General features: G+C 39.5%; 1 protein-coding gene across 3 annotated transcripts in view; it reads right to left on the reverse strand.

Moving 5' to 3' along the window:
- Positions 1-3,041: 3,041 nt before the first annotated feature.
- The window catches only part of SNCAIP (synuclein alpha interacting protein), a 144,211-nt gene continuing 130,911 nt past the window's right edge, over positions 3,042-16,341 (reverse strand). For 2 of the 3 annotated variants that reach the window (XM_014796514.2, XM_087429897.1), the window contains exons 10-12: positions 14,952-16,020; positions 13,594-13,664; positions 3,042-3,663 (exon numbers count right to left, since the gene is read on the reverse strand). In XM_014796514.2, the coding sequence (XP_014652000.1) occupies positions 3,579-3,663; positions 13,594-13,664; positions 14,952-16,020 (1,225 nt within the window). In that variant the 3' untranslated portion in view covers positions 3,042-3,578. The remainder of the gene's footprint in view (positions 3,664-13,593; positions 13,665-14,951; positions 16,021-16,341) is intronic. The other variant, XM_087429899.1, reaches the window with a different exon arrangement.

Raw genomic sequence — 16,341 nt, forward strand, 5'->3', positions numbered from 1 at the left:
ACTTACTGCAATTCCTTTGCCAGCCCTCTTCTAAGGAAGATCCTAGATAAAGGGTTTAGAGATCTTGGGAACTGAGAACAGAGAAGAGAGAAAAAAGAGAGGGGAGATGACAGCAAAGAGGAAGGGGCAAGAGTAAAGAAGAGAAGGAGAGAGAGAAAAGGAGGAGGTTGTGAAAGAAGATTGGGAAGAAATGAGAAGAAGATAAAGATGGATACAAGGGTATTGAAAAAAGTGGCTAGCACATATTTACTAACCACCATCTATGAGAGGTGACACAAAGATTCTGTCGAGATCAACAAATGTATGGTCTCATTAGGAGACAGGAATCAAGTACTTGAAAAGTTATATAAAACTATGCAATAGTAAAAGAATAAAGGGAAATAATATAGCCATAACACATACATATAGACAGAGCTATGAACAAATGAGAGTTATGGGCAATAGATAGCATGGACTCCATTTTTATGGGTGGAAATGGTATCAACCCTGTTGTAATGAATTCCTTATTCTTACTTTGCTTTATCAACTTAACATGAAGCATATAGGTGGTTACTGAAGAAATAACATTTAACCTACTTTGTATCAGGGAGTCTTTCAGGGAATTTTTAAAATATTTATTTTATAGTTATTTCTTCTAGCCTGTACCATCCAGTATGTTGCTTATGAATATTCACTTTGAGAAAAAAATTAATTATCAAAATTTGCTTGGAGATACCCTTTGAGAGTCTCATCCCCACTCCCAGCTCCATGATGCAAACCTAGAACTTTCTTATTAGGGTTGAGGTCTTGATACTAATGTTTTATGAGAATAAACAATGGGAATTCAATCCATTCAAAGTGGTGAAGGTTTGGTATCTTGTTATCTTTTCTAAGAAACACTCTTAATTTGATGTGTCGAACTTTGGCAAGTCCCTTTAGTGACATAAAAGACGCCAGTCTTTACAAGACGCTGACAGATGTTGTGATAGTTTTTTACAATGGAGCTGAGTTTCCTGCTCCGCTGCATGTAATTAGGCATGCAGATAGAGCTTTACTCATTTTACTAGCCCAATGGGAGGGAGTTGGGGCAAGGGCCTCAAAGCTCTGCTTACTAAAAGGAAACACTCTCTTCAACGTGTAAATGTGTCTCAATTTCTATAAGAAATAAGTTTGTGTTTTCGTTTTAAAAATTCCGCACAAAACTAAGTTTGTGGTAAGGAAAACATCATTTGTATTAATTTCAAGCAAACATAATTTATCCATTTCATAAGGAATTTGGACAGTAAAAAGATATTGTACACATGTGATTTAAGAACCAGCATTTTTTGTGTCCTAGCAACCTCATTAAACATAGAATGCATTGTCTTGCAGTCTGGCTCATCTGAATCTGCTCTACTTTCCTATTTTACCGTTTTTTTTCCTTTGTTCTTCTGTTCTTAGTACTGTGGTATCTAAAATGCTAGTGTCAATCAACAATTGAATTGCCCGAGTTTTCTAGGTCAAGGTGGCATCTCTTACTTTCAAACTCTTGAAATTTTTTTTGCTGTGTTTCATTGGGAACTCTGTGTCTGGCTCATAAAATCTCTGCAGAATGCCCAGCCCCCTTCAACTTTCAGGTTTAAAAATATAGTTTGTCTAAGAACAAAACTGGGGCCTCTGGGGGGACAGAGAGAGCACTCTTTGGATTGCCTTTCTTTGCAGGCCCCATTCTAGGGCCAAGTCCCAAAGGTTGGCTCACGGATGACTCCAGCATCACCTCCTCTCCACCAAGCAGAAAATGTAGGAATCCCTGTTTCACATGTGCTTGCCATGTAGTCTCTATTAGAAATCAAGCACTAGGACAGAGCAGTGAAATGTGAGGAAGCAATCAAAGAGGGCACATGAGGCCAAGGGGCCAAAACCAGAATAGGGCATCTCACTTGAGGCAAAGACAATGTGAGAATGCAGAACCACACACAGCACCAGGCTCTAACAACAGGAACTCACAGGACCCAAATAAGGACAGAGCAGATTGGGAAATTCACAGACATGTCGCTCTCAAAGTTGGAAGGAACCTACCTCCTAGATGTGTAAGTAGCCAGTCTTGCCCTTTTCCAGATTTATCAAGGAGGTAACATCCTTTGCCCAGGACCAAGAGTTCTCCAGAAGTAGAGCCAATTTCACAACTCATGCCTCCTGTGTACTAGCCCAGTGGGCACGGTACTAAGGAGACACCATAGTGTAGGACAGACAGGATAGTGTAGTCGGGATGATGAGCAAATTTGCACCAAAGCCGATTCTGCTATTTACTAGTAGTGTTATCTTGGACACATGACTTAAACTTTCTGACTTTAATTTTCTAATCTATAAAATGAGAGTAATAATATCTCCACACAAGAATGGCTGGTACATAAAAGGCATTTAATATTAGCTCCTTCTTCTATACCTCATTGCATCTCATCAAGTCCAGGCTTGTCAGATGACCTGCAAATGCAAGATTACCTCCTAATTCAGCACCTTGGCCTATTTTGTCCACACAGCATACAGAATGGTCCACACTTGACTGCAGTAACATTGCTAGTAACTGTAATAGCATACAGTGCTCCCTCCTACTAGTAAGAATACATTCTACTTTCAAACTCAAATTTGACAAGCCTCTTACAGGCCATGCCAACACTTTGAAAATAAAACTCTTGAAGTTTCAACAGAAATATATTTTTACATGATAGGATAAAACCATCTGGAACTTACTCCTTACATGGATTAAAAGCTGCATCAACAGTAGGGCTGTTATGAACTCAGGCTCCAAACTGTCTCCTAAAGGGATTAGACAGGCTTCATAATGTGTTAGAGGTAGAAAAAAGTGACCCAAGAAGGGGCTAAATCCTTAGTTGTCATGAGTATTTCCTCATGTCAACGCTGCGATTTGAGAAGACAGAAGGAATTGACTTACTTTATATAGCTGTCTGATCCTTTAGTACTTAATGAAAACTAGAATGTTTTATTGGACCCCTCTGGGAAAACAGCTAAACTGGACAGTTTGTTCCTGAAATAAAATATCAGTAATCAAAATACTCTCCAAGTCCCTTAGAAATCAGAACATCACAGATTTATTAGAAAGTAGGTACCCCAAGCTTATAGGTGGCTATTAACATTGTTTTATTTCCTTTATACAAAAAGTAGAAATGACAGAAAAACACTCTTGACAGAAAATAATACCACGGACCTGGTCTTATTGAGGAGCTGAACCCAAACTGCCCATATTATGGGGAAAGGGAAGTTCAACCAACATTAGCAAACACTCATGCAATTGATGAAATACAAAATGGCATCAGTGGCTTGGTGAATGCCCTGTGGGTAGGTTGACTCAATCCAATCTGAAAAAACGCACATTTGCCCAATCATGCTTTTAAACAGTATCTCTTTAAAAACAAGTTATATTTACAAATATCACCCCAAAATGTGTCTTGTATAGTATACTATTATAAATTTAAGGCATTCTGATATTCTGTTCTTCTGCTGGTGAGGCATTGTTCTCATGGTTCTATTTCCACAGAGGATAGTCCAGAAATTTCCAATGGTGTCCAAAGGGCAGCAATGAGAGTTAATAAAAAAGTGATTTATAAGAAGAGTTCTTTTGATTCCGGCTCGGCAATGTGCTTTATGCTGTAGGATTTCTTCATTTTTCTACTCATGTCATTATGCCTAAGCAGAAGAGAAACCACAAGGCCAAAATTAGATAAAACTATGGTCAAGTTACAAGACGTATGACACCACTAAACAGGTCACAAAAAATGGAAATTATCCTCACACAAACCACACTGAAAAACACTTCATTCCAGTAGGCAAATTATTCTCTTTTCATATAAACCATTCTTTAAACAATAAAAGCAATAGTCATGTAATAACACACACTTACTGAACAGTTTTTAATTTGGCTCTGGAAATAATTTCCCAATCACAGTGATTGGAATCCAGGCAAAACTGTACAGTCAAGTGAATTTTATCAGAGTGAAACAAGATAGGAAGTATAGTACTGCTGCTCAAGTGAAAACAAGAGATATTTATATTTTATTTACTTGGATGCACTGGTAACACCTATTATTCTCCAATAATCTTCAGTATTAATAGTTTAAAGAAGATGCTTTCTCTTTGAGTGTGTGATTTCTGAGTAGTAGCATGTTGGAAGACCACAAGTAGGTAAATCTATGGGAAAAGGAAGATACTAGGGAACAATAATGCTGTTTTTCCCTCAATACTTGATACCTAGTTAGCCTATGGAAAGAAGTACAAGCTCAAAACTTGGAACAGTTTTGCTTTTTAAGTGAATTTCCCTCTGGGTAGATGAATTCATTTTTATAAGATGTTAGTCCCATTCTGGGTATAAAATCTTCCAGAAAGGAGCTATCTCCTGAGGGTGGGCAAACCTACATATTACTAAATTCCTTCTTGTTGCTACACCGGAGAAAAACAAACTGTTTCTGGTAATGGTACTTTCTAATATGAGAACATATTTGGATGGAGAACCCCAAGTTTAGTTTTATAGCCTCAAAGTCATGCTTGCTTACAAAGACCATGCAGTCTATTCTCAGTGTTCTAGTAAACAGTTGATCATTATCACCATCTGAAAGTTATTCTTACTTTTGCCTTTGAATAGAACTTTAGAGAGTTGTCCATGGGCGAGGAAGGGAAGAAAGTGCAAGAAAAATCTGGCTGGTAAAAAGACATTCTAGGGACTTCCAATGAAACACGGTGGATTAAATACAGACATTCATCAGCCCTTTCTTACAAAACAACAATAAAATGAAAGTAAAGAAATGAATAAGGGAAATGGGAGAGGAGATGATAACAGACAAATGCCAATGATACTTCAGAAACGAGAAGGTGGATGGACATGTGGAATTGGTCTAGAGAGCAGAAAAAAGCAGAAATCTAAGCCTACAGTCAGAGAACCCAACAAACTGATTTTCACTGCAAGACGCAGGAACTAGAAGTACCAGGTACTTCTGAAGGTCACAGTGGGTGCTGTGTAGGTGCTGAAAATGGGAAGATTATTTGAAAATTTTTTGGAAGTAGCAGTTCCTACCCCAGATTACCTCCCTGACACAATGCAGCCAGGAGACTGTTCCTTTCCCAAGGTGAAGGAAGACTGGAGGTTACATTTTACAAGGCATAAACCAGAGACTCTGAATTTAGCTGAAGGAGGTGGAAACCATGTGATTAAATGAAAGTCTCCCTATAGAACACAATTCTCAACGCATCTCAGGCTACTCTGACTCACAGGTTCCTTGCAATCAGGTTTATGAGCCCTAGCAGGAGACTGGAGTTTCCTTATCTTGAGAAACCAACTGGCCAAGAGAAAGGACTACAAATACCAATTAGTGAGTTTCCCAACAAAAGAGCCTAGTACTCACCAGTCGGTGGGAAGCAACATCTACCAGTCAATAAGCCTTACCCATAAAGCCAGAGCTTCTATTCAGCTTTAGTTTCTTGTTCTTAAATATGAATGAGTTAGGGATCACTAGACATTTGAGGAAAGCACTACGAGGAAAGCCAGAGACCAAAATAAACAGAGAAATGGAAGTCAAAGTGAATAGAGATAATATAGGGAGGTGATGAGAACTTCAAAACATTATTTAACCACAAAAAATTAACTACAACAACAACAAAAAAACTGGGGAAAATGTTTGCAATTCATATCACAAAAGGTTAATCTTTATAATATGTAATATATAAAGTGCTGTTATAAATCAATAAGAAAAAGACCAGAATCTCAGTAAAAATGAAGGATTAAAAATAGTACATTCATATAATGAAATATGTAGCTATGTAAAAGAATGAAAATGCTCTCTCTATACTAATATATAAAGACCTCCAACATGTTAGATGAAAAAAAGCAAGAAGCAAAACTACGTCTTTAGTATGCCACCTTTATTGTAAAAAGGAAGGAAAGATAAAAATATACATTTGTATTTGTATTTGATTGTAAAATTTAAATGTCTTGCATATATAATGCTATAAAAAAGGAACAAAGAGAAAACTAACAAAGTGCTATCAGTAATTAAGAATATTTTAGCAGAAATAAAAAGTAGAAAGGTTGGAAGGTGAAATTCGGTAAATATCCTAGAAAGAACTAGAAAAAGCAAAAGTATGGATAAAGACAGAAGAATAGTTAGAAAATTTGAGGATCAGTCCAGTGTGTCCAAAATTAGAATAACAGGATTTCCAGAAAGAGTAAACAGACAAATTGGAGGGAAGAAAATTTTCAAAGAAATGGTACAAAAACATTTCCCAGAACTGAACTATATAGGTTTCCAGACTGAAAAAGCCTTCTGAGTGCCTACACCCCAGGAATGAAAATGGAAGCATGGCAAAGTATCAAGAAATCAAAATACTGGGGATAAAGAGAAAATCATAAAAGCTTCCAAGGGATTAGCAATCAGGAAAGAAAGGAGCTTCTCAACAGACACATTAGGAGCAAGAAGAAGATGAAACCATGTATTCAAGATTCTGAGGGAAAATAATTTCCTACCCAGAATTCTATACCCAGCCAAACATTCCTAATCCATATGAGGGCAAATTGAAGATATTTTCAGACAGGCAAAGTCTCAAAAAATTTAGCATTAGGAAGATGTGTTTACCAAAGCAAAAGAAAAAACCAAAAAAAAGGAAAAGATATATTCAAGAAATAGGGCTCTACACAGGAGGGAAGCAAAAGGAATTCCCAGAATGATGTATATGGGAAACTCCAGGATGACAGTTGTGTAGCACTGCCAGATAGAAGCAGTCCCGACTGGGGCAGGAGGAAAGAGGGTGTCTCCATGAACACACTGAAACTGAGAGAGACCTGAGAGGCTGCAAGCACTGAAAGATGGTTTCTGTCTCCAGCAGAGTGTTTAGAAATGAATTGTAAACAAAGAAATCAAAATCATTATCTCCAGGGAAAACATAAAGTTATATGAGAAAGGAAATGTAATATAGCACACTGCACGGATCCACTGTGATTAATATTTAGATAGCCATAATAATAATAAACATCAAATGCCGACTGAACCCCAAAGAGTGATACAACTATATTGATGGTGGGAAGAGGAAGTAGATGTGTGTGTTGGGATCGGGGGCAGTGTTGGCTGCTAAAATAGAGACGGACAAATTTGGTTCATTGTTGAGAATATGGATTTGGGAAGCAGACTGGCTGAGTTCAAACCCTGGTTCCACAATTTATTGCCATCATTCCTGTGTACACTTGGGCAACATATATAATCTCTCTGTGCCTTGGATTCCAATATGCAAAATTTGAATAATAATAGTATCTACCATATCATGTCATTGTGAAGATTAAAACAGTTAATATGTATAAAGCTCCTGGATTATTCTTTGGTATTTTAAGTGCTTTATAAGTGTTAGCTATCATTTTTATCTTCCATAGTAGGATGCCAATAGATAACAGAGATAATATCTAAAATTGAAAATCTGTATGAGCATGTTATTTAGAAATACAGAATATTAGAGAAAACATCTCAAGTTAAAAGCAAGTGGTTGATTCAGGGAGTGAATAAAGTTTAAAAAATAAAGTTAAAAAGAAGGCTTAGGTTGTAGTCTAAGGATAATATCATTTAGACATTGATGGAGTATTTCTGCTTTAATATAAGGGGTACTGTGGTCAAAAACACTCAAAAGAACACTTTCTGCAGGACAAAACTCAGCATGATTAGACCTGAATCTATACCAAGTAAAATGTTAATTTGAGGCATTTATCTGAATAATATCAAGATAATTCGAGCCTCCCTGAACCCTTCAATTACCTAGTTTTGAATTACCAGTATTCAAAAGAACAAAAGTGTTTGGGTAATTCTGGCATGGATTATTCAGATAATTTGCTGCTCCTTGATTTCATTCTTGGATATGAAATCATATTCTCAGTGACCAAAATTGGAAAGAAGGCTTAAATTTAAATAACAGTTTTTCAAGTAATCTAATTCACTGACTCATCTAGGCATGGATTCCATATTTCCATAGCCCACGCTGACCAGACAGCAACTTAGAGGATTAGTCTAAAATGGCCCATGGGCATATACTACATTTCCACTGATAACCAAAACAGGGAGACTTTTGCTACTTTTGTGATCTCTTTCAGAGCTTTACTGAGAGCATATCTATAAATCCCATCTACTAAGAAATGGGATTCTGGTTCAAAGAATGAAAATTTGTACTCAAAATACCTAAACTGAAACTTGCTGTAGGTAGGTGGACTTGTAAGCAAAAGGCTTAGATTTATACAGAGCCCATCATTCTTTCCGTGGGATGACAGAATCAGTCCTTTTTGTTTTCTTTTTCCCTCTTCTTCCCCCTTTTCCTCTCTCTAGCTCTCTCTTTCTCCAAATATTTATGAAGTCCCTACCATGTGCCAGGCACCAAGCTAGACGCTGGGGGTACAAATGAGGGTAGGATGGTGCTATTGATGGTCACTACTCTCAGGGAGTTCTTATACCTTTCATGGAGCTTACCATGTTTTAACTGTATCCTCTTTTAATTCTCTCTTGATTATGATCTCCCTGAATAAAAGGACAGCAAAATGTGTGGCTTAGAGCTAAAGATATTGCTGAAATGAGTGCACTGGCAATCCAAGGAAGTGGTGATCAGGAAGGTTATACATCTATACTGTTCTCAGCCTGGGAAGGAAAATCCCAAATGACTGTGGTTGGAGCAGGGATGCTTGGTGAAGGTACCGGAAGGTGTCTGGGTAAAGTCTCTATTTGGTACTTGTAAACCTCAAAAGACTTGCCGTTTCTTTAAAACTCCAGCTGTAACAGACTTTATAGACAGGCCCTGCTCTTTTAACGTACAAAGACACCCTAGTGGTGGCAGATGTGTGGTGCAAATATGACACTAATAGAACATGTATCCCCTTTGGAGTTACACAACTCAAAACTGGACCCTGGGGGGAGTGAGGAAGGGAAGGTGGAGGTGGGAGAAGGGAGTTGTTTGTTCTTAAGTTTTGTGACTACAGTTAAACCAGGATTAGCATGCTGAAAGAATGTATTTCTAGTGAGATTATTTTGGTTTCCAAGGCAGATCTCCCCTCCTTACCCTCCTACCTATAGTTCATGGGTGTTCCACATGTTTATTTCCTCTCTTCCAAGGGTAGTGCTTTAAGACAGAACATAGGATCTTAGTTGCAATAGCTTTTTCTATGTCTCAGCTCATCACACTGTGATACTAAACTCTGTTTCAGTGTCTTCCTGAGGCAGAATATGCTTTCTCCTTTCCCAGAGGGTGTGAGGAGCTTATGAAAAGAAACTCCATTTGTGAATCGTGGTCTCATCAGTCTTGGGAACTATGGCAGCTTTTATAAAGAGTTTGCTAAGTTGTGCCCAGATGCTGGAAAGATCTGATCATTTTAACTATTCCCCATAACGTGGGCATTTTTCTCTACAAGATTCTACTATGCAACAGCCAATGACAACGCAAAACTGTGGCCGGTTTCAAAGGAGAACCTGTTACTTAATTCACGTAATCTAGAGAAATGGTTCAAGATTGGGGTCTCCTTTCTCCTCCAAGTCATAGGGACAAAGCTTCAGTATGAAATAAGGGTTTCCTCTCTGAAACTAATTTGAACCCTAGGGAGGGAGAGATGGAGGTGGGAGGGATGAGAGTTGTGCAGGGAGCACAGAACACCTGGGGAAACATGGGGAGGCGTGAAGGGGAAGGAGGCCAGATAGACTCTAGAGATTTCTGGAGCAGAGGTACCTGGTATCAACTCTTCCTGATTGGCTCTGGACCCCCGAACTAGTATATTAGAAATGAAAACACAGAAAAACAGAGCTTAGAATTTGAAACTATGGTTTTTGAGCAGAAACTCTAATGTCTACAGTGTTAATAAATACCCTTTTAGCATTAGCACTATAACAAACTTTTCTGAACTGTTACATTGGTAAGATTCGGCCTGCTTTGGGAGATTCACTCTAGAACTATGGTAATATACCTATGACTGAGTAATTACATGATTATTCCTTCAAGAATCCTTAAAGAGCATATGGGTTAAAAATAAATATTTTAAGGTTGAAAATTTAAGACAAGATTAAATGTGGTTATTTTATTATATCCAGAGAAATTCTTGCAAGGATGCATTTGTTCAGCAGGATCAGGGATTCCTTTTTGTGCTGAATGCATTTGTCCATCATGATTCTGGAAATGCTGTTCAGTGGGGCTGTGGGTACGCGCTGCTTGGAACAGGTTTCAGCCAGGGCCTCACCTCTACCTTCCCAATGTCTTCCACCTCTTTGCTTATTTTTCTGTTTAGTATGGTGTCCTGACAATACGGACAGAAATATGTGTGTCTGTGTGTTGGTAGTGGGTGGGGGTGGGGGTTACCCAGAACTCTGACTTCCTATTGGGCACAGCAGTTGACCATTGCCATACTCTGACATCACTTCGGCCAAACATACCACTCTTTGAAGTGGTTATTGAACAACCTTGACATCTATGCAAAATATTTGATACTAGCTCTTGGTTCCAGATGTATATTCCCAGTGTGGCTAATTCTTTGGCAGCAAAACCCACACTGATGGTGTTTATTGCTTAACGTCTTTTAAGGAATCTACTCTCATGTTGGTGCTAGGATTAGGGGTTTTCTGACGCTAACCCATCAGGCCCCAGTGCCACTGTGGTCAGAGAGGGTGTGACTGCTGGTGGCCAGGGGTCAATGCCCTTTGCTTATCGGTAACTGGAATCAGTGCTCACTTCATGTGTTATAGATCTCAGATAGACTTAAACTCTGGGAAATGAATGTCTTATTGTCATTTCAAGACAATTGCAAACATTCTCTTGGAGTTGTAATAACTCAAAACTAACTTGTCCTTTATAAGAAAAAGTAAAGATAAATCTGCTTGTTATAAACAAAGTCATCCTCTGCAGTTGAAACACACTGGGAAAGCTGTTCAAAGTAATAGTGTTGAATCTAATTTTAAAGGACATTGAAAAGAAAATTTAGATTCTTTGCTAGCAAGCTGTGACCAATTGAGAAAAATAAATAGCAAACAGAATCCCCTCACAAAGCTGACATTCTTTAAAATGTTGTATTTATTGCCCCCATTTTTCCTTTACCAGGAAAAATAAAAATTTCTTAGGAACTAAAAGGTGATTTCAGTGTATGCCTGGAACTAGAGTCCACTGCCCCACTCTTTCTCCCAGGGCTATCCTGATAGGGCCATTCAGCGGCATAAGGTTTGGAGCCAACTCTGACCTAATACTGCCACTGGTTTCCAAAGTTATATGATCCCTGCTACCCGAGAGGAGCCATGTGGCCTTCACGCAAATTCTTGGGCCAAGATTTGAAGGCATCACTGACAGATGAACACTTGAGTTCCTTTCTTTCTTACATCTTTCTATGGGATGCTCTTTCTATGGGTCTCATAGGCAAAATGAAGTGGGTACTAGGGTCAACTAGGTGTTTCTTATGCCTACATTCCCATGCTAGTTTTAATTTCTCTGAGGAATCTTTATTTCAACTAGAGATATCCATCCTTACTTTATCTGAGGAGTGAATTGGGCCGGCTCTCCCTGCCTCTGTGTGATTATGAGTGAAGCAGAGAGACCTCCCTTCGCTAGCATGAACAAATGAGTGGGTTTCCACTTTCTCCAGAACACATGCCAAACTAAAACCATGATGAAGTATGGGTGAATTTATAAGGTAGGGAAGGGAAGGGGTCAGGATGCTATTTAAATACACTGAATATTTTTATTTTTGGGTTTCTGTTTATCACTGAAATCAAACTCTTAATACATAAAGCCAGTGAATCTGATAGGTTCAAAACTGAGCCTTCAGAAGGATTGTTCCTTAAACTGAGTATGAAAGTGTTAACCTAGTGTCAGATATCTGAGTAGCCCCATAACCTCATTTTGTGCTCTGATTTTTGTAATCCTATTATAGTAGATTGTTCAGCTCTGTTCCCTTGCTTGTAAAAAGACAGGATGAAATATTTCTGGCAGAAGAATCTACTGTGATACTAATTGTCTTGTTTCCAGGTGCTAGAGGAGCCTGGAAGAAATGAGAGGTATTCTCCTTCCCCCTCCCAAAGAGTTTGCCAAGTCTTTGTGCTTCCTTGCTTCAGGGTATTGCTGGTAACTTCTGTTTAAGGAAAAAGCAGAATTTTACAGGCACCAGAAGATACACCCAAACTAAGATGGGGACAGAGAAGGGTATGGGGGTGGGGAAGATAGGTTGGGAAAATCAGAAGTGGGCCAATACCAATGACTGGCAAGGGAATGGGTATTTTTTTCTATTTCTTTCCCACCCCAGGCATTGGGCTCTCAGCACTGACCAAGGTTTCCTGCCCCAGTGTGGCCGGAAGCAGCCCAGACTTAGGCAACATGTGAGCCTGATCCAAGCAGAACACTGGTGACCAGTAAATACCGAAGCTCCAAGGCACTTCCTTCAACTTACTCAATTAATCAGACCCCTAAGGGCACCCCCTAAAATGGCTGAGATTTTCTATTCCTCTAGCCTGAATAGAGACCTGGAGCAGATTAAATTTGATTTAGAGGGGAAAAAAAGGAGAGTGGCATATTTTGCACCTTAGTATTCTGAACTAAAATTCATACCTACAACACATACACTCATATTTGTGTGTGTATATAATTATATACATATACACACATACACACATTTATACAACCATCTTGGAGGGTTTTGGGAGTGCCAAAAGGTGTGTCATGTTTTTCTTTTAATTTAAATGATTAATATAAATTTAATTTAATGTAAATGATTACCAGTGATAGTCTCCTTTTAAAATGGGTTTGAGGGTTTAACTCTTCTGAAATCAACCAGTCAAGAGGCACTGACTGCATTAACTCTCCCTTGACTGCTCTCTTTTTACTCCTCCCCTTTCCTGCTTTGGTCAGGGAGTGGTGCATATTCCTGGGGGGGTGAAAGAAAGCTATGCCGCAGAAGGACTTTGCCCAACCAAGTGCCTGAACCACTGGGGAACTCGAAGAGGATCCTGTTATGTACACAGTCCATGCATTTTGAATTGTAAACATTTTCTTTGAGAAAGACCCTTGTTTTATTGGTGGGCACTCCCATACTTGCTCATTGACTGGCATTGTGGTTCCGAATGCTCAGCTAGAGCAATTTCAGAATAGCAGGGCCTTGCTTCTCCCAAGAGCAACAGAACGGTGATTAAAGGAGCTCCTATAAGGAGCTCCTTTATAGAAAGGAGTCTATAATCAGCAAGGAAATAAAACCTGAGCTCTGTTTCAAAGTTCTGATTCTGATCGGAGGTTGATTCATTCCACCCGTGACAGGAAATTTAATTTCTATACTTACTTGGTACTTGACTTCATTAAAACAAAGACTGAAAGCCAAAGTCAACTGGGAAACACAGTATGTTTGTGAGCCTAGTAGATTCCTCTGCCCTCTGCTGCTGGAATAAAGCCCTTCCAGTTGGGCACTTGCTCCCTTTCTAAGGCACAGTTACAAGTCTGCCTGCTTTTATTTGGGGGATGAGTTGTAATTTTCTTCTTCCTTTGTGTCAGCCCCTGCTAAAGGTGCTCCAGGACCATAATTTAAAAGGTCATGCAATTCAAAGCGAAGGCATGGGACTGCTGTGCAATGCATCCCCTAGCACCACGTACCGTGCATAGTTACGCAGATGCTCTTCAATCAGCAGGTTAGAGGAAAGATTGATGCAGCTGCCGTACATCTCCTAGAGAGGTGCAATTAAACGTCATCTGAAAACATGCAACAAGCTCAGCACATGCACAAGTCTCAATAAACAGGAGGCATGCAGGAGACAGAGGACAGAAGCTTTATATACCCTTTAAGGAGCACAGAGAACTATTGAGATAATTCTTCTCTTCTCGAGTGAGAGAATCCATTAAGTTACTTGGAAAAATTTTATTTGAGCAATGTAAGTCTGGACACATTTAACCCAAAGGGACTGGTGTTTGGAGCACAAGTGTGACTTTTCTAGCTGAAACAAATACACACTACAGTGCTTTATAAGAAAGACAATTCATAGTGGAAATCAATGTATAATTAAAATTGGTGTTCAATTAATTAGAGAGATTAAAACTAAAACTTGACTTTGGTATCGCAAAAAGAATTTGGACAGTTCTTAGATCTCACTATAATGGGATTTTACCTTATAGCAAATAATAAATTATGCAGGTTGTGACTCTCTAGATTGCATGATGGATATTCTGGGTCCTTCCATTTTTCAGAGAGTTTCACATTTTGGCTGCTATACCATTTTTTGATGGCATGGCGTGAACAGAACACACAGGAAACACTGCCTATAAAGATGTTTGCATCTCTTATTCACTGGACTTAAACCACAGATTATAGCACATGGTTTTCCAATAAATGCAATTATAAAATGTAGTTCACAGCACACTCTGCCATCCCCTGTGTACTCGCAAGCACTTGAGACTGCTATAGCTTCCTGATCAACACTTAGGGGCCTAAATCATAAAATGCCAATGTGGAGGTCCCTGTGGTGTATTCATTTCAAAGGTCATTCCAAAGTTGAGTAGGTAAGTCTTTAGAAATAGAGTTTCTACTTATGTGCTCTTTAATCAGGCTTGAGAACACACTACCCAGTCATGTGAAGAGAACAAACTCTGCCTGAAGCAGAATCAGGGCCAAAGAAGGGTGCCTGATTTCACATCGATCGGTGGTCTAATCTTGCAGAAATGCTCCCAGTCTAGGACTCCTAATACTCAAACTATTCAGGGAAATTTAGGGACCAGAATATAATCTCCTGTGATTTATTGAATCTTTCTCTCTTAGAGTATTTTCCAAAGGTAGAGCAAAGGGTATGTACTCTAACATGACATATCTCATTAGAAACACATGAATTTGGCTTTCCATGCATCCCTTTGGAATTTTTCTTGGGATTCCCTCAAGGTGGCAAAGATCAACAATCTGTAGTGTTAGGAACAACATAATTAATTCAAAGGAAAAAATGGGATATTCTCCAAAGAGCACTTACTGCCTTATTCTTTCCTTTGCTAGCAGAGCTCGCCGGATTTCCCTTGGCGTCTGTCGTCTTCCTTCCAAGTGAGGTTAAGGGCAATGTGGAGGTCTTCAGCTGGTTGGCTGCCTGATAGTTATTATTATTGTTCTGGTTGCCACTTAGTGTCTCCATGATGGATCTGAAAGTTCCAAAAGGCCTTTTCAGTTGATCCCCTGATTCACCACTCCCAGGGGTCCGCTGGGGGGTCCTGCCTTTATCTCTGTCCTTTTCTCCATTTAGTTCCAGGCTAGTTTGCTCCATCTGCACCACAGGCTCCTCAAAGGTAACTCTGAGTTTCAAGTTCTGAGATGTCCGGCGCTTGGAAGATGGAGACTTGAGGGCACTCTTGGGACTTGTGGCCACTTTCTGGGCAGCAGTGCTGTCAGGGCTGGGCTGAGTGGAGTCTCCAGTTGGCTGGTTTGGGGGAGTAGTCCCTGAGCCTGGACATTGGGATTCCAAGTCTGGTTCGCTGCTCTCTGAGGTGGGAGATGGGCTATGGCCATCCAGAGATTTGGAGGCCTTGATACTAAAAGGAAACCTGCGTCCTGATGCCAAGGTGTGTTTCTTTATCATCAAGTGTAAGCTTTCTGCGCTGTCCATACTCTCCACACTTTCCACAATGGGCTGCGGTCTGGGCCTGTCAGCCTTCCTCACAGGTGTGCTCTTGGGGTCCTCAGAATTATTGGAGTCTGTGTCGGATTCACTCAGTGACCGCTGCATCAGCTGCCTCAGTCTGGCTAACTTCAGTTCCCTCTTCTCCAGAGGGATCTTTTTTGAATTTCTAGAGGAAGCCTGAGCATCTTGGAATTCCAAGGACAGCTTTTCCTGGGTGCAGACATTCTCTGAGATATCTTTTCCCAGTAACTGGCGTAAGATTTTATCAGAATCTTCATCTTTTGCTTTGGCCCTAGCCCGGCTGGATGCTGACAGGCTTCCAAGAACCTGAATCCCTTCTTGGACTCCTGGTTTGCTTTTGGCTATAGACTCGTCATCTGCATCTGGGGATTTCCACTGGGACTTTCTGGAAGCTGGGGAGGATGGTGAACTGAAAGGAGGATGCAGGACATATGAGATGATTTCCTACTAGGTTAAAATGACTTGGCCATAAGTCACTGCATGGCCTTTACTGCCACTAATAACTTATAAATCAATAAGATTGGAATAAGAATAATCACTTAATGTCTACTCAAAGCAGTCTGCAAATACTCCGTAGTGGTAACCAAAGTACAGTATGCCTCATACCTTTTGCTATGACTACTAAATTTGTCTACTCTTTTACTGTTTAAATATCAATTTTGCACAAATTTTCTCAATTAATCCCATCTTCAACAACCTTATGAACCTACATATCCTTATTCTCATTTCA

This window comes from Ceratotherium simum, chromosome 4 (assembly GCF_057802395.1).
Source record: "Ceratotherium simum simum isolate JZ-2026a chromosome 4, ASM5780239v1, whole genome shotgun sequence".
Lineage (NCBI taxonomy): Eukaryota > Metazoa > Chordata > Mammalia > Perissodactyla > Rhinocerotidae > Ceratotherium > Ceratotherium simum.